The sequence below is a fragment of the Protopterus annectens genome, chromosome 8.part0, assembly GCF_019279795.1.
Source record: "Protopterus annectens isolate FY-2018-M chromosome 8.part0, PAN1.0, whole genome shotgun sequence".
In the NCBI taxonomy this organism is placed as follows: Eukaryota; Metazoa; Chordata; order Ceratodontiformes; family Protopteridae; genus Protopterus; species Protopterus annectens.
Genome location: NC_056741.1, coordinates 348022130 through 348041546, shown reverse-complemented (window position 1 = coordinate 348041546; position 19417 = coordinate 348022130). Strand labels below are relative to the sequence as shown.

At 38.6% G+C, this 19417-nt stretch overlaps 1 protein-coding gene across 3 annotated transcripts in view; it reads left to right on the top strand.

Moving 5' to 3' along the window:
* LOC122808802 (alpha-2-macroglobulin-like) overlaps positions 1-19417 on the top strand; it is a 476844-nt gene that overhangs the window by 256763 nt on the left and 200664 nt on the right. For all 3 annotated transcript variants that reach the window (XM_044079853.1, XM_044079854.1, XM_044079855.1), the window contains one exon: positions 17983-18139. In XM_044079853.1, coding sequence (XP_043935788.1) covers positions 17983-18139 — 157 coding nt within the window. The remainder of the gene's footprint in view (positions 1-17982; positions 18140-19417) is intronic.

Below are 19417 nucleotides of genomic sequence, written 5' to 3'. Positions count from 1 at the left end.
TACCCCCCCCCAAATCTATGCAAACTGTTAGATTGCCATACCCTGGAGAAAAGGTAATATTCCAAGAAATGACAATCTCACACTTAATATATGTAAGTCCACTTTTTATGGCCATTCATTTTCAGGATTATGGGGCTCACTCATGCTGGTAATAATGTTTCAAATGGTTACCATTTCTTCATTCAGCTAATCGTAATCAGACATATGAGGTATATACAGTCATTAGCTTGGCTGTAATTGGTGGGCGTGTGTGTGTGTGTGTGTGTGTGTGTGTGTGTGTGTGTGTGTGTGTGTGTGTGTGTGTGTGTGTGTGAGACAGAGAGAGAGAGAAAGAGATGGGAATGCAGTGGATAGAATAAAATGCTTCTGATAGCAGTTAGTTGGAACACTTTGGCTATTATTTATGCATTTGTTCACTTGCTTGATCAGACGTGTACACAGTCAAAATGTCTGTAATTGGTTGGCAATATAGTTCTTTTTTATTATGATGATAATATATTAAGAAGACATTTTTTTATTTTAATTTTATGTGTATATATTTATTTATTTATTTATTTATTTATATCTTTTTTCTGGAGTAGAGTACTGATTTCCATTGACCTTTTTTAGGCTCAGCCCAAGAGCGGTGTCTGGTTAAGTGATTTGCTCAGAGTCACATAGTTAGGCAATGAAGGCTGAGGGGATCAAACCTTGCACCACTGGACCACAGGAAACAGCTCATTACCCCTTCATCCTCAAAGTCAATTGCCAGAGTATGGGTATTAAGAATAGGTAGTAATATCCAGATGAGCTGTATAAGAAGGACATACTATTACTGATACATACTCTATTATGTTCTCTGATTTAAATTCATGCATCTGGGAAAGTTAAAAATCTATGAACCTATAAGGTCTTACTAAGAACTAGGCTGCAGGAAATTATTGAATTCCAGCTGAATTGTTTAAAAATCCTAAAAAAGTAATGTTATGATAGTGCTGCTTGGAATTTGCCAGTAATTTGGAAACATGACAGTGGGCATTACTTTGGAAAATGTCGAGTTATAGTTCAATCTCAAAAAAGTGTAATGTGAAAAGTGCCTAAACAGTTACACTTTCCACTCATATCATGCTAATAAGGTAAAGCTCAACTTTCTGCAAACTGGACTAATCTATGGACAAAGAATTTCTATATGTGCAAAATGGTTGTACGAGGCACAGCGGCACTGGCATTTAACTGTTTAACATTAGCTGCATAATGGAGAAAGAAAGTTTTTAGAGAAATGTGGATTCTCATTCACCTTAATTGTGTCCTGAGGAATCTGTATGCAAAGCAAGAAGCAGTACTTAGAGCCAAGTATGGAATAACTGACTTCTTAAAGACTGGGAAAAGAATACAGGATTGTTACCATACTTAGTCAAGTTATATACTGAGTATATCATGCAAAATGCTGGGTTTGATTAATCAGATACCAAAATCAAAATTACTGGAAGAGATATTAACAACTTCAGATATGTAAATGGTACCACTTTAATAGCTGAAAATGAGGACGATTTGAAGGGCATGTTGATGAAGGTGAAAGTGGAAAGTACAAAAGCTGCCTTGTTGCATAGGTTCATAGATTGGTACTAGGCTATCGGCCCTAGGGCTTATACAAGCCTAGCCATAACAATTTCCTGGCTATTTCTTCCCACAATATTTACTTCCCTGGACCCCTGTCTAGCAGGGTGACTGACATGATCCCCGGAGTGAATTTCCTATCTCCCATCCAGTCGTCAAGGTTCCTTTTGAAGAGGTCCAAGGAGGCGCTCTGTTTGACATGTATAAGCAGTCTATTCCAGAGTCTGGGGAGTCTCTGAGTCAGGAACCTATCCCTCCAGCATGTTTTATTCATTGTGATTACAAGGTTTATATCCCTGGAGTGTGTGGCTCTGAGGGATTGGGATTTCTTTAAGTGTAGCATGTCCAGCAGCTCTGGGTTTGACATAGCCTTGTATGTTAAGCAGAGATCGCCTCTGAGTAGATGATATGCGACAGAGTATAGCTGGAGTTTTTTAGATGGTTAGCATAGTGCATCTGCTTTAGGCCTGTGATTCTTTTAGTGAGGTATTTCTGTGGCCTTTCCAGTTGTTGCAGATATCTTGAGAGGTACATACCAAACGGGTCATTTTATTCTGCAAATGGGTGTAATGAGGGATGAGTACAGTGGGACAGTGACCTCCTTTTTTCTGGATGAAAAGCCCTTAGTGATGAGGTGTGCCACACAGAAGGATTTCCTGACTGTTGTGGCAATGTGGTTATCGAAGGTGAGACCACTGTCCACCTGTGTCCCTAAGTCTCTTATCACACTTTCAGTGTTTAGTGTACTGCCACCCCAAGGGGATAACTATATGTTTCTTGGCATTGAGCTTGAGCCTATAGCTCTGGCATCAAGCATCTGTTTCTGTAAGGTCCTTTTGTAGAATATCCACGTTATTTGGGGATTCAATAATGGCTCCCAGTTTGCAGTCATCTGCAAACTTTGTTAGCCAGAGTCCCTTAGTGTTGGACTGTACTTCAGAGAAGTAGGTGCGAAACAAGAGCGGTCCCAGGACTGAACCCTGAGGTACTCCACTTGTCACTTGTCTGGAGCTGGATTTGGAGTTGACTACTTTTACAATGTGGGTTCTGTCAGTAAGCCAGTTGGCAACCCATTGAGTGATGTAGGGATTAATGCCCAGCTTAGTAAGTTTATCTATGATTCCAGAAAGGGGAATGGTGTCAAAGGTGTTAAAGAGATCCAGATAGGCTGTATTGGCTGCCTTATCCTCATCCATAGCTCTGGAGACTAATTCAAAGAAGTCAATCAAGTTCAGGGTTCACGAACCCATACTTGGTGGAGTCCAGTGTTTGAAGGTTGCCAATGTCCATATAAGTTCCATGATAATACTTTCCATGGCCTTGCAGATCAGGCTCGTCAGACTGATGGGGTGGTAGTTCTCAGGATCCAAGGTGGATCCCCCCTTATGGAGTGGGATAACTTTAGCTGTGTGCCACTCGGTGGGTATGAAGCCTGAGGTGAGGCTATGATTAAACATGACACTTAGGTGAGGTGCTTGTTCATTTTGTAGTTCATGTAGTACACAGCCCAGGATGTCATGTGGTCCCATGGATTCTGTATTCTTAGCTTTGGAGGGTGCAGTTTTTACCTGTGTGGGCATTATTACCAGAATTTGGCAATCTTTTTTGGTATTGAGATAGGCCCTTTAGGGGGTGAGAGGGGGGTGAAGTTGGCACTGAATCGATCTGCCAGAATATTGGCAATTCTTGGGATCAGTATATTTAATGACATTCTTTTGTAGCTCAGAGCAGATCTGAGCATTGCTATTAGATTCTTGAAATAACTATAGAATGATTGTCTTTGGAATCTTTGGCAATTTTATTTTCATAACTAGCTTTGGAGGATTTTATGTGGGATCTCAGCTTCTTACTGAGGCTGGTAAGGGAGTTTGTTGCATCCTGGGATTTTCCTCTTTTCTGCAACAGTTTCTTCCTTTTGTTGTAAAGTTGTTTATGGCAGGGGACCACCAGATTGACTTCCTTTTTCTGGAGGGGAGCATCTTGGTTCTATTTGGGATGGCACGATTCATTCACAAGTGGATGTGCTCGTACAGTGCCTTAGCGTAGGATTCAGCAGTCGGACATTCAGTTCCCATCTGCATGGGTGTCATGAAGTTTGTCACTTCTGACTTGAGTAGCATAAAGTTGGCCTTGGAGAAGTTTTTTACAGAGGTTTCTTTACTGGGGGTGGGGAGGGATGTGGATGTCAAGGGTGATTAGCTTATGGTCAGACCTGACCAAAGAGGGGGTGACCATAGGTGTGGAGCATCGATTTCCCATGTTGGTAATGACCAGGTCTAGGATACTGGAGCCCCTGGTGGGACTATGGATTAGTTGATCAGGGCATTTGAATTTATGAATTCCAAGAACCATTTGGCAAAGGTGTTGGTACACGACTAGTTTTCGCAGTTAATGGCAGGGTAGTTGAAATCACCCAGTATTAGGGTGTTTGGTTGTATCTTAATATTTTCCAGTATGCTTAGAAAGGTGTAGTGAGAATCTTGGGGCATGGTGGGGGATCTGTAGCAAGCTACAATTTGGATTGCAGTCTTACCTAGTGTTAGTTGCACCTGGAGAATATCAGACGCATTGTGTTGGGCAACTAGCCTGGTGATGTGAATATCCTTGATGAATATGGACACTCCTCCACCTTTATTGTTTCGGTCCTGTTTTGGTGGCCGAAAAGTGTGGTAAGAGTTGTAGCCTGGTATTGCAGGGTTGTTCTCTGGAGCCTTGAACCAGGTCTCAGTTACTGCACAGATATCAATGTTCTCCATTTTTAGGAGCGCCTCAAGAGAGTGCATTTTGAGGTTTAAACTTCTAGCATTGAGTAGCATTACCTTCAGATTTTGCATGCTTGTACCTGTTATGGTGGTGGTTTTGTCCTTTGTACTTTGCCTAAAACAGGCACTATAGGGGTGGCAAGAGCCTTAGAGAGTAACCTGAATCCCAGGGATGACAGGTGCAGACCATCTCTGGCAAAGCATTGTGGTCTGTCAGTCATGTTGTCCCAGGCAGATAGATACTGGATCCCCTTTGATTGACACCAGAAGCTTAGCCAATTGTTGAAGTCAATCATTTTGTCCTTATACTGTGGTATCATTCTGGGCGAAGGCAGGATGCTACTCAGGGCTAGGGTCATACCTACCTGGACCACATGATCTGAGAGCTCTTCCATGTCTCTTTTCATATAGTCTAGGGAGGTATGCCTCAAGTCATTTACTCCAACATGGACAATGACAGAGTCATATCTGTACTTGTTGTGGAGTAACTTGAGTGCATGTGTTATGAGACGGATCCTGGCACCTGACAGGCAGCTGACTGTAATTTTCTTCTTGTTCAGCCTGGTGAGTGGGACATCAGTGTGTACCTGACTGTAGAGTCACCTATCACTAAATTGTTGGGTATGTTGTCTTGCCTTAGGAGCTGTTGTTGGTTGACACACTCGTGATGAGAGCTATGTGACACTGGTTGTGATTGGTGTTTGTTTGCATTTCAGCTTCAGAGGTCTTTGTTGCTTGGGCAGGATACTGTTAAGAGCCTCCACATATGAGGGTTTAGTGTTGCTATGTGAGGGTGTTGGTGGTGTGGGTTTAGAAGGGCTATGTGTTGCTTGAGGTGTAGTGCTGGTGTTAACCTTCTCCTCTTGACTGTCTAGCCCAATATTGGGTGGAGAGAGCTTTGCTTCCAGTTTGGCTATGTAAGTGCATCTCTCGCAGGTTGTAGTCTTGGGTGGTAGGAGGGGAGGGTTGTCTGTGTACATGAGGCAATTGCTGCATTGCTCCAGTATGCCCAGATTCACCAGGTGGACAGGAGAAATCACCAGAAGCTGACCCTTGGACATGCCTGGTTGGTGCTTATTTTTTGTAAAGTACAAGAGCTGTTTTCCCTTACCTTAGCAAGGTACTTTGCAATTATAGGCTGTTTAGTGCATACAATTAATTTCTCCTTATTAACAACGAGAGTTGGGTGGTTGTATCAGTTTAAGACTTTCTAGTGCTTTCTAGCAGGTTTTAGAGCAAGTGCTAGTCACAGGGATGCTTAAAGGTAAGATAAAAAAATGGTCGATCCTAAACACTGCAGTGTGCACTAGATGAGTTAGATGTGAAAGTAGGTAACTTAAGTTTTACCTGTCTTAAAAGTTAAGTTTTAGTGGAGAGTCACTATTTTTAAAACAGCAAGATAGATTGAAAGGGGGTGGTCACTTTTGTATTCTGGTACTATGGAATATAGTAGGATGGCCAATAAATTTAAATAGTTGAAGGGGAGTCATTTCACACAATTATAATTTTGCGCTTACTCACACAAGCCAGTAAAAGCAGAAAGGAAATGAGATATATGGTCAAATAAACCCAAGGGGAAGGCAACTATAAAGACAGTGGTGTTTAAGAACACAACAGTAACCAGGTGGGACTGTGGGGAAAAAAATTTGCCTGACTCACAAGAGACAGAGCTGTGGTCTCTTTTCAAGTTTTAATATGCAGTTAAAAGCAGAATACAAGTAAAACACAAGGTAAAGAAAACAAATCACAGTATTCAAAATAGAAAAAGGCAATAAAGTAATACAAAATACAGCAAATAAAAAGCAAACTAACCTTTCCCTCACAGCAAAGTGTAGCAGAGTCTGGGTGAGCCTTTCTAGTAAAGCATGATATCAAAAAAAAAAAAAAAACACGCAGACAGATGTCTTTGATGACTTTATTTTCATGTTCTCATTCACCCCTGCAGATGGAAATTGCAGCCAAAAAATTAAAAGATGCTTCCTTTTTGAAGGAATGCTATGGCAAACCTGAATAAGATTTTAAAAACAGTGATATCACATTGCCTGTAAAGGTTTGTAAAGTCAATGCTACAGATGTTCAGTAGTAACATACTATGAGAGATAGGGTCTATATCATTTTATTGAACATTTTTTATCAAACACATAATCATTGAACAATATCTGTCAAAGTCCCTTATTTAGAGAAATACCTAACTATCAAATGACATTTTATCAAATTGTTTTAGTTGGCCAGCTTTAAAAGAACATTGTGTGAATGACATGCCAGCTGGCTGTGATTTACCCATTACCTCATTGTAGTGTGATCTTAGAGTTGGTATATTTAATTTACAAAGGGAGGGGGGTGCAATCCCCCATTGGGTGGTGCAGGGGGGCTCAGCTCCCCTGCAAAAACATAAAAACATTTTTTTCTTATATAACAAGTATATACGTTGTATAAATAAATATAAAGGTTTTATGTGAGTTCAATAAATATTTACTTTATTTAGTTTTAAGTTTTCCATTTTTAAGGTTATACATATTTTAAAATGTACATATCACTGTTTAGTTTATTAAAGTTCGCTAACTAAAACAATTTGATAAAATGTTATTTGATATTTAGGTAGTTTGCTAAATAGGGACTTTGACGGAAAGTGCTCAACGACTGGTGACTTCAGCAAAGCAGATCTCAGGGAGGTGCTACCCAGTTACTACCAAATGGTGGATTTTCCTGCAAGGGGAGCATATACTCTGGACATGGCTTACACTAACATAAAAGGGGCATACAGAGCTGGGTGGCTCTGATCACATTTCCATAAAACTAATACTGGCTTACAAATCTCTCTTGATCAGAGATAAGCCCACTGTGAAACAAATTAGGGTCTGGCATGAAGGAGCCATGGAAAGTCTCAGGGACTGCTTTAAAATCACATACTGGGATGTCTTCATGGAGGCAGCCATGGTGAACAATCTGGTGAACATAGATGAATATACTAAGACAACTATGGCTTATATATCCATATGCATGGAGGATGTAACGAACCTCAAAAATATTAAAGTAAGAGCCAACCAAAAATCATAGCTAAACAGCAAAGTGTACAAGTTGCTGAGGGCAAGAAACACTGCTTTCAGGGCAAAGGATAAGAAGGGTCTAAGTCTGGTAAGGGCTAATCTAAAAAAGGGTATCAAGGAGTCCAAGAGGGAGTATGGAAGGAGGATACAAGGATGCTTCGAGGATGCGAAAGACTCAAGAAGCCTGTGGCATGGTATTCGACAGCTAACTGACTACAAGACCAAGTCAGCTCAGTGTGATGGTAGCACTGAATTACTGGACAATCTAAACACATTTTATGGCAGGTTTGAATAGAAAAACAATCTGGAGGCTGTAAAGCTTCTCATTGACCAAAAGGTGGCAGTAATTAACTTCAGTGCTGTGAATGTAAGGAACCAATTGAGAAAAGTGAACTGGCCCTGACAACATTCTGGGGAAAGTATTGAAAGGTTGTGCAGACCAACTGAGCATAATCCTGATGGACATCTTCAATACCTCACTTATCCAGGAAAAAATCCCAGCATGCTTCAGAGTTACCAACATAATCCCTCTGCCCAAAAAAGCTAAGCACACCTGCCTAAATGATTTCAGGCAAGTGGCCCTTACATCAAATGTAATGGAATGCTTCAAAAGAATGGTTGATAGGCATTTGACTACAGTACTACCCCAATCTTTTGACCCACTGCAGTTTGCCTATTGGGCAAATAGATCAACTGCTGATGCCATTTCAGTGGCACTTCACCTCACATTGGAAAATCTTGAAGAGAAGAACAACTATGCCAGGCTGTTGTGCATAGATTTCAGCTCAGTATTTGATATGGTGATTCCAATGCAACTTATAGAAAAGCTAATTAACCTTGGCATAAATAAAGGGTTGTGCAACTGGATTCTTGATTTCCTGACTGGAAGACCACAAAGGACCTGTGCTGGTAACAACACTTCAGGGAGTATTACAATCAACACTGGATTACCCCAGGGCTGTGTGCTGAGTCCTCTACTGTTCACAATCCTTGCCCATGACTACTGTGTGAAAGCTAGCAACAACCACATCATCAAATTCATAGATGACACCACAGTGGTGGGACTCATAAGTTGTGATGATGAGAGTGGGTATAGGAATGAGGTCAAATCCCTGAATGAATGGTGCAATAACAACAATTTGGACCTGAACGTCAATAAAACAAAATAAATTATAATTGACTTCAGAAATAGTTCTGTCATGCACCTGCCCCTCAAGATCAATGGCGAAGAAGTGGAGAGAGTCCAAACTATAAAGTTCCTGGGGGTACATATATCAGAGGATCTTTCTTGGAGTACAAACACAGGTCAGCTAATTAAAAAAGCCCACCAGTGACTACACTTCCTAAGAAGGCTGAGAAAAGCAAAGCTCTCTATGAATGCTCCAAATACCTTCTACAGAGGAGCCATCAAAAGCATTATCACCAGCAACTGCACTGTATGGTTCGGTAACAGCACAGGCTGATAGGAAGAAGCTGCAAAGAATAATAATAACAGGAGAAAAGATCGTGGGCACTAGTCTCCCTACCTTATAGAAGGTCTTTGAACCGAGATGTAAAAAGAGGTCTCACAAAATACTGAGTGACACTTCTCATCCAGCTTATGGTTGGTTCTAAACTTGCTTCTGGTAGAAGGTTACAGAGTATCCACTGCAGGACCTCCAGATTCATGAACTGTTTTTATCAAACTGCAATAAAACATTTAGATGTATCAAAATTGTAATAAGATTGTTACGCTTGCATTCTTTTTCTTTTTTTTCCTCCATACAGTAATTCTATTTATTTATTACATACCAAAATTAATATATTCTCATTTAAGTGCAATTCCAGTCACTTCCTTATGTGCAATATCACCCAATCTCACCTCTGTGTATAGTGTACTTTTCTTTTCATGTGTTAATTAGCTATTAGTCAGCTTTGCCCAGTGTAATAAATAGTGTAAAAGCATGTGTGACAGCTATTAGATATTTAATTTTATACTGTAGTTATTGTTTATTCTTTAATAGCTATCATGTCTGTCTTTTTGTGTTTGCTTTCTCCTGTAAAAGAGCTGACACTCAAAATTTCATTTAGGTAGCACTTGTGTTTCCTAAATGACAATAAAGTTTCTTTGAATCTTGAATCAGTTATATTTGAAGCAGTTCAGCATAAATTCTAGCACATTTATTATTTATGTTTTACTTTTTTGTTTAACGATTTTACTAATAGAGTGGATGTAATAATGAATTATTGCATTTTTATACAACTTAACTGAAATGACTAACACTCATGAACATCCTTTAAGCCTCCTACAGGCCCAATCGCTATTATAACTTCTGTCCTTATCAATTGTAGAAATATGAAGAAAAGGAGTGCATATTTGTTTGCCTGCGCTGTGGCTGTGTGCATACCTGTGGAATACATATTTCTTTTCAACACAATTTTTTCTACTACATGAGATGCAATGGATGCTTTACCTATTTAATAATACAGTAGGTTTTGTTTTATTAATGCAAAGTGCTAGCAGAAAAACTGTTCTGCTTATATCTTGTCAGTCATTTTATTTCCCACATTCTTTATTTTTTTGGAACAAGTAATTGTTACAGGATTACTTTTGTTCCTGTGATTTGCTACAGACATCAAAGAGTCTGAAGTGGGGTTACTATTGTTGAAATTTCTCTCTACATTTTCTTAAAGTATTCGAACCAATGCGTGATCAAGATAATCTGCATTATGATGCGCAGCACTTTGTTTTTCTGAGATAATACATTTTCAATTACTTCTAAGGCATACATTTTCTAGGTAGCGGTAAAATTAATTGAGCAATACAGATGCAGTAAGTTGTATGCAGGCTGCTATGTCCCCCAGCCCAACTGTGCCTAAGGTGTGGAGGCTAGCTCTGGTCAGTGATTTTGTATGTGCTAGTCTGTAAAGAAGTTGCATGCTTTTGGAAAACTTGCATTCTGTATATCAAAAAAACTGTAAGGCCCTACTTCTCCCTACTTCTGCACTAACTACTGAAAATGAATGCAGCATTCATTCACAGTGTTAGTATAGTTTTAAAAAAAGTTATACATGTCCTCAAAATTGATACACTCTCTTTCTCTCTCACTCACTCTTTCTTTCTCTCTCTCTCTCTCTCTCTCTCTCTCTCTGTATATATATATGTATATATATGCACATATGTATATACCTGTGCTGACACTGCTACCCAGAGTGGGATGACAGGTGCTCCCCCAATTCCTGTCAGGTGTTTGTATTTCTTTTCTTCATGCCAGCCACAACTTGTTCAAGTTTCTGCAGATATGACTCCTACAGTAGGTAGAAAAGGATCTTGAGCTGTTTCTCAGACCAACTTGGGTCTTGACCCTGGTCTTTCACAGTTGCCATCTTATGAATTGCCATTGGTAAAGTGAGGGATGTAAGTGCAGGTCAGGAGATGAGGGTGTACCATGCATAAGGCTGCCACCACCATAACTGTCATAATTGTTTGAAGGAACAGTAGTGGGACCTGCACTAACATCATGGGGCAGTTGAGAACCACACTGACACATAATCACATTGTGCAGAATTCAGCAGGTGGTAAACATCCTGCATGTATTAACAGGGTCATAATGAAGGTCATCCCCAAACTCATTCAGGCAACAGCAGCAAACTTTCAGCAGGTCAAATACTGAATGAAAATCAATGTGTGTGTGTGTGTGGGGGGGGGGTATTTAAGCATTTCTTATCTGTTCCCCTGGGGTTACAGAATGGTGTCTTCAGCCAAGATCTGAGTGGGTAGTATGGACCATCTGCAAAAGGAAAAAAGGGGACATAGAAAAATAAGGGAAGTTTACTACTAAGCAGATTATACATACAGAAATTGATATGACTGAAAAAAGGTTGCACTTATTATCAAAGTGACCAAGAGGTATCCTACCTTACAGAATACAGTGGTAGAGTGAGCATGTGAGCCAGATATGTAAATCATGGACACTGCAAGGATGCTGGGCCAGCATGTTGTTCATACACCCCCATGCATCACACAGTTGATGGAATGGTAGCTCTTCCTGTTGTGGTACTACTACTGCCAGTCCAGATAGGGTCCTAATGTCAACACAGGTACGATCTATTGCACCATGCAGTCCTGGAAAAAGTGCCATCCTATACAAGGCACTTATTGTTTTGGATTGGTCCTGAGGTGACATTTGCAGATAAATATAGGGATCCAGATGTACCAAAAGTATGCTAAGGAACCGCGGAAGTATTCTGAAGACAAAGCTTAAGAAGTACCCAATGTGTCCCCAGTTTGTCCTTGGAAGGTCCCCACAGCAAGTATAGTGAGGGCTACATATGCCCTGATATCCATAGGTATAGGAAGAACATACATCCCCCATTCCTCATCTGTGGGCCACAAAAACTCACTAAAACTCTTACATTATCCCTGTTCAGTCTAAAATGTCAAGAATTTCTTGGTCAACAAAGTTAGAATAGGTTAATATATGCCTATGCTTGCTGTTTCTTGGCTCGTGAACTCTGTTGGGCACCCCTGGTTTGGAAGAGCCAAGAGAAGCAGCTCTCAATGAGAAAAAACAGGTTTGCAGCTAAAGCAAGCATCTTCTCCTATTGTGAAGTAGATAAAAAAGGCACGACTTTGCCTTTTATAAATTATGTGTGCATGGTATAGTCATGCATACAGAATCAACTATGAATCACAAACAAGTGGGAAGAGACCTCATTTACATACATCTGAAGCACAAGAGTAAGGCTGTCTCCTCTGCATAAGTTGTTTGTAACCTGTCTAAGGTGCAACCAGCCTCTTTGAGTAATGCTGAATCTGGTCTTAGCCACAACCAATGCAAAGTCTCACTCTGAATAAGTGCAACAATTGTCAGTACTATGCAGTATCTGCATAGCAACCTAGAAATCTACTATTTTCCAAGAATAGAGACTCTTTGGATAGAAACATTTTCAAAAACTCTCTGAAACTCCATTCAGAACTGCAAAAATATATAATTTCTTGGTTTCTGTATGAAGATACTCGGTACTCAGCTTAGGTCGTGGGGTATAGACTCTTGCTTTTTCTTCTTTTTTTTGCAATCTGATTTTTATTAGCATTTTTAAAAACACAAATACAAAAAACAAAACCATTATTTCACACAATACAAATAGGTTCAAAACAGATAAATGAAAAATTCTTCATACAATCCTGCTTAAGAACAGATACATTCAGTACTGATATAACAAAAATAAATATTTAGCTTCTTTAATCAAGTGAATGGGATACTAGCTGATTAAAGACACAAAATGAAAATGTAGAAATGATTTGCTGAGAGGTATTTGTTTGTACAGGAGTGTGAAGATATATCAACATTACTAAATCCTATTTGATTTAACTATATACATATATATAAGCGACTGTCACTAAGTGGGAGGGAATTAGTAGGAAGCTAGAATGTATTGCCTGCACAAATGTAAGAAAAGATAACATAAAGGGTTGCAATAATTGTAATTCTACAAAGGTTCTGCTGGAGAAACGTAATGAGGAGAAGAGGTGTTTACAGACAGTAGGAGGAGAAATAGAGAACAACCTAAGTAGGATAATGATTTAGAACATCCCAATATTTCTGAAAGTAACTTCTTTTTGCTTGTAGTTTTTAGTTTACTTGCCAAAACATGTTTAACAGCCATCAATTGAAAATCCTTTCAGGACATTTTGGCTCTGTCTAGCCAGTTAAAGGTAATGTAAGTTTTGAGAGACGCACACAGTGTCACTATGATATGTTTAGTTTCAGATTTAAACTAACCTGGATAGATATTTAATAGCGCCATTTCCCAGGAAAGGGTTGACTTCATGTAACCCGTTTTCTCCAGTCATGCTCTTTAAGGAGCACCAGAGTTTATACACATTTTTACAGGACCACAAAATGTGGAGTATGTCTGCAACAGAAGTAGGGCAAGTTGGACAAAAAGGCGAGCTGTTTGAGTTAATTTTATTTAGGAATGATGGAGTGTGATATGTGTTATTGTTTATCATGAACTGGGTATAAATTAGTTTTTTGAAGGAAGTTAACTTTATTGTAGCATTAATCGCATTGAGTTTTTGGCTAAGTGTAATTTCCTTATTTTTTCCATCCCAATATTTAAAAAATAGTAACTTGTCTTGGTATTTTATTTTTATTACTAGACTATAGACTTTGGAAAGCATTTTAGACCTTGATAGAAGTTGGGTTATTAGAGACTGATAAAGATGGTACCTTGTGTCAGTGATCAAAGAAATTAGGTAAAATATTTGTTTGATTATTATATTATATTTCTTGTTCACTGCCAAAGAGGACATGATTTCATTAAATGATAAGTCTTTAAGTGAGTAGAAGTCCCAGACTGTACAGTTTTTAATGAGAGGGTAATTATCAAGATTTAACATGCTGTTACACAATTTAAGATTTGGATTAAGATGAATTGGCTGGGAGTATCGTAAGCCAAGGGAAGTTATCAATGATTGGAGCCCATTTATATTTTGCATTAATTTAGGGTGAATTTTATGCTGTTTAAGAGTTTTATTGTTAAGAAAGAGAATTGCTCTAGGATTGATATTAGACACTTTTATATGGGCATTGTACAATTTTGTCCATAAGGGATTCCAGTCCTTGTTTGATTGTTGGAAGTTAGCAATGTGTATAATGCGACTGGCATTAATTATATGGTAATATGACAAAAAGTCCGAAAGGGCCAATCCTCCTCTGTCTTTGGGAAGTGTAAGATTATTCTAGCTGATTCTAACATTTTTAGGATGCCAAATAAACTTTCCTAGTGCAACTTTTATTTTTGAAAAAAAAGTGTTCGGTATGTTTTGATTAAGAGTGAAGAAGTGGAAAAGAAGTTTGGGGAGGATATTCATTTTTATAATAGCTACGTTTGAGAGAAGAGAAAGATTTAAACTCTTCCATCTTGTGAGTAGACTCTTGCTTTTTCTTCTAAAGCATACATTCATTATGTTTCTTCACCAATTAGTAAATACTTTTCGTCAAATGCAATTATTTACATGAAGTTATCTCTATGTCCATTGCAGAGTATGCAATGTTAGATGAAGCATTGAAAAACATCTTCTAACTAAGTTTTAGGTTAATCATTCCATAACCATGGATTCATTAGAGATGTTGAGTATCACAAAATACTAACTTGTACATTCTAGTAAATGCACTACACTTTGGAATTACTATTTAATCTGGTAAGTGTAAGAATCCCAGTTAGTAGCAAATAGCTACATAAGCTAGGCCACCAGTGTAATAATTCTGAAATTTAACATGTTACTGCTCTCCATCCAGCCATTAATTTATTAATTTATTTATGCTTATTGGGCTAGTCTGGCCAAGCATAACTGCGTCTTTTCAGTGGAGCCCTGTGGAGAAACACTCCAGCATAAGACAATACAGAGTATACATCAGTTTTATCCAACTTGGCAATAATATAACATCATTGACATACAGATAAAACCCATTTCAGTATCATTCCATAACAGTATTAGCACACATCAGCAATATCTATCTATCTATCTATCTATATATATGTATATATATATATATATATATATATATATATATATATATATATATATATATATTTATATATATATATATATATATATATATATTTATATACATATATATATATATATATATATGAAACATCTGAGCATTTAAATGCATTGTCAGGATATGCTGATCTCAGGTCCTCTTTTCATAGGAGTTTCAAGGAAATGTAATCTTGTAAACATCAATACCTTAACAGTACCTGGCCTAAGCTGGATCCCCTTTCTCAAGGAAGACTAGGTTAGTTAGTCTCATGGTAGAACAGTCATTATATCTCTATTTTTTCAGCTGAATATTCCCTTGGTGTTGTTGCTCTTCTCACCTCTGAATCATATTTTAGAATTGGTTTATTTATTATTAATTTAATATTGTTTACCAGGCTAATGCACTGACCCCAGTGCACCTTTTCTCAACATTATAGTTGGTATGGACTTCATCCATATAATGTTGTCAAGTTACACCTGACTGCTAGGAAATGGAAGTAGATTATCAGGCCTTTCTTCTTTATCAGACACACCCACACACACACACACACAAACACACACACACACACACACACACACACACACACACACACACACACACACACACACACACACACACACACACACACACACACACACACACACACACATGCCAAACAATTACAGTTATAAAGACTGTTTAAATGTCTGATCAAACAAATGAACAAATGCACAAGTAATAGCCATAGTAAAGTGTTCCAACTAACTGCTGTCAGAAGCATTTTATGCTACCTACTGCAGTGCCATTTCTCTCTCTCTCTCTGTCGCTGTCACACACACACACACACACACACACACACACACACACACACACACACACACACACACACACACACACACACACACACACACACACCTCTTTTTGATGTAGGAGAAAATAGGAGTACCTGGAGAAGACTCACACAGACACAGGGAAGGCATACCATACATGACGTGCCCCAGCTGAGGAACAAACCAGAAAACCTGTTACTGCAAGGCTAGAGTGCTACTCACTGCACCACTGTGCTATCTATGTGCAATTGCAAAAACTTTTAGTAAACTTGTTCCAGATTTTTAAACACAGCTGCATATCATGTTTGCGTTTTAGTTTATTGGACTAATCCTCAATGTGTTTTCTGGTGTTCTTCTTCTTCCTAGTTCAACCTTCCTTAGTTCCTTCTTCAGAATGTTAATAATCGAGTTACACATTTAAGAAACTAAATGCTAGTGTAATTATGCAGCTTAAGAAATAGACATCCATTTATTTGAGGACACAGACATTCTATGTACACTATTAAGGTCACCAGGAAATATTAGCTGGAAAATTCATGAACAATGAAACTCATAGAAAATTACTCTCTCAACTCATTACATCCAAGTGACACTCCCAGGTGCATCTGCAGTTAACTCCTACTGACGCATTAGGCATCAAATATTGCTTGTTCATATTTGCATTAATAATTCCAAAACTATGCTATGTACAAATGATGTGCATATTGTACAAAAGGGCCTTACAGAAACAGATGCTTGTTGCCAGAGCCATGGGCTCAAGCTCAATGCCAAGAAATGTATAGTTATCCCCTTTGGGAAAAAACATGTACCCATGAATTACCACATAAGTGGCAGTACACTAAACACCAAAAGTGCAATAAGGGACTTAGGGACACAGGTGGACAGTGGGCTCACCTTCAATAACCACATAGCCACAACAGTAAGGAAACCTTCTATGTGGCACACCTCATCACTAAGGGCTTTTCTTCCAGAAAAAAGGAGGTCATTGTCCCACTGTACTCATCCCTCATTAGACCCATTATAGTGTACAATGCCCCATTTGTATGTACCTCAGAAGACATCTGCAACAACTGGAAAGGCCACAGAAATACCTCACTAAAAGAATCACAGGCCTAAAGCAGATGCCCTATGCTGACTGTCTAAAAAAACTCCAGCTATACTCTGTCACATATCGCCTACTCATAGGCGATCTCTGCTTAACATACAAGGCCATGTCAAACCCAGTGCTCTTGGACATGCTCCACTTAAAGAAATCCCAATCCCTCAGAGCCACACACTCCAGGGATCTAAACCTGGTCATCACAATGAACAAAACATGCTGGAGGGATAGGTTCCTGACCCAAAAACTACACATACTCTGGAATAGACTGCCCATACATGTCAAGCTGAGCGCCTCTTTGGCCCTCTTCAAAAGAAACCTTAACGATTGGAAGGGAGATAGGAAATTCACCCTGGAGATCATGTTAGTCGACCTGCTGGACATGGGACCAGGGAAGTAAATATTCTGGGAAGAAATGGCCAGGGAATTGTTATGGCTAGGCTTGTATAGGCCCTAGGGCCGATAGCCTACTACCAGCCTATGAACCTATGAACAAGGTCATAACAGATTTCATCTTAAAGCTTACACAATGGCAAATTCAACTGTATTAATATTTGTCATCTGTCTAGTGCAAGTAAATAGATATTAACTTTAGTTTTTATGATATCAATTTATGTAGTTATAATTTTCACATTTTTCTAAATATCTCAACAACCAAGTAACACAGACAGAACTCCTTATGAAAGCATCAGCTAGATGAATAAAATGTTGCCGACAGTATGTGGGTAACTTAAGTGGTTGTGGAGATATTGTAAGTTGTTTACAAAGCATTACAAATATAATAGTTATTGTGTTTACTGTGACTTTAAAATTCTTTTTAAGACCTAGAACCTAAAGAATACTACCACTGTAAAAATAGTTTGATGAAGAGTTTGCCATTTGTACTTCTTTCATTATTGTCATCAGATAAGTGTAGTACTTCTAGATGATGAAAGACATACATACTTGCAGCATTAAACATTTTGTACTTTCTTGTAGGATGCAAATTGTTTTTCAAAATTCCCAAAACTTACAGACTATACATTTCCTTCTTCTGACTGTTCCTGTCTAGGTTAACAATATTTGCTCCTAAATCATTTCAGTAAGCTAAATTTATACACCCTCTTTCACTTTGTTCTGATTTTTCCACTCTAGGTTAACAGCATTTGTTCTCAAGTCATTTCACCAAGCCAAGAGACACATATTTGTTGATGACCAACATATAGCTGATGGCCTTAAATGGCTTTCCAAACATCAGAACCCTGATGGGTGCTTCCAGAGTGTTGGAAAATTATTTAGCAGCTCAATGAAGGTAAGTGAATTCCCAGACCACTAAACAGTGTCATAATGAAAAAAAAAAAAATTCTTCATGTAAAGCTATAGATGTAAATAGCAAGCAGATGTCATTGCAAGAGTTTTTCTGTATTGCCCTCTACAACAAGACTGGCCTTTTTATCTTGACCTCAACACTACAGGCACGCTTTTATTTGTCTGCTGTTGTATATGTACATCGTTGTAATTTAGTTATTTGCGTTAAGAAGGATTTTGCTGTTTTTATAGCTGTGGGAGTGGTTTTCCCAGAAAACTGTACTAGGGGAAAAAGGAAACAGTTAGAGCAAAAGCAGATGATGAGTTATTCAGTACATAACAAACAACAAAGTGGGTTTTACAGACTTGCAAGAAACTTCAGAGATGGAGAATCTTACATTTTTGCTGAATCTGCTATAGTAATATTATAGGACATCACTTGTTGTGATTTATTGACTATACATCCTGCTATTCCATTTCAAGTTCCACAAATATTGAGTCATTTTGGTTATCCGTAGAATGTTGTCCAGAAAGGTAACTCCAGTAGTCACATTTTCTGAGCTTAGTTTTACTTCCTGTTTAAATAGTAACCTTAGTTTGCTTAGCACACTGTTGTGCTTTTGGTTTACTTATGTTTTCCAGCTCTGTGTGACTATTTTCACAACTGATAAGATATTCATTACTTCTTGGACTTCGCAATTAGGTTTCCTGTCCATCTGATCAGTCTTTAAGATGTCAAATTTCTTTGCTAATGTGGAATGCACCCACCCCTAGGCATGCAAGACTGTGTTGTTGTAAAGTGCAGGCTTTATCTGCCCCATCACCAGAACTTCCTTGCTGCTGTTCATCCATGCAGATGTCTCCCATGTCAGTGCACAATTAATGCCTTCACTTCCAGTCAGTTCAACTTTGGCAACTTTGGAGTATGGACCTCACTGGGTATTTTTATTTTTTGTTCTAAATTTGGTACTTTTAGCATTCTTTGTTGCTTATTTCTCCAAAAAAGGACAAGTGTGACTATCAGAGATAAATAACCTACAGAGGCTACCACATTAGTTTCATTTTCTGTCTTGAAGCTGTACATGAAGCCCAGGCCTGTGATGTCTGTAAAGGTTTTGTGCCTAAGATGCTTCATAGTTATCAGCGCAAATTAGGTCTTTAACTTGAAAAGAAGTGCTGTCAAACCTTGATACCTTTCACCTTGTCTTTGTTGGGCCCTTCTTCCCCTCTCAACAATCCAGCTAGAAAAATGTGACGGGAAAAGTCAAGCAAAGGAGAGGAT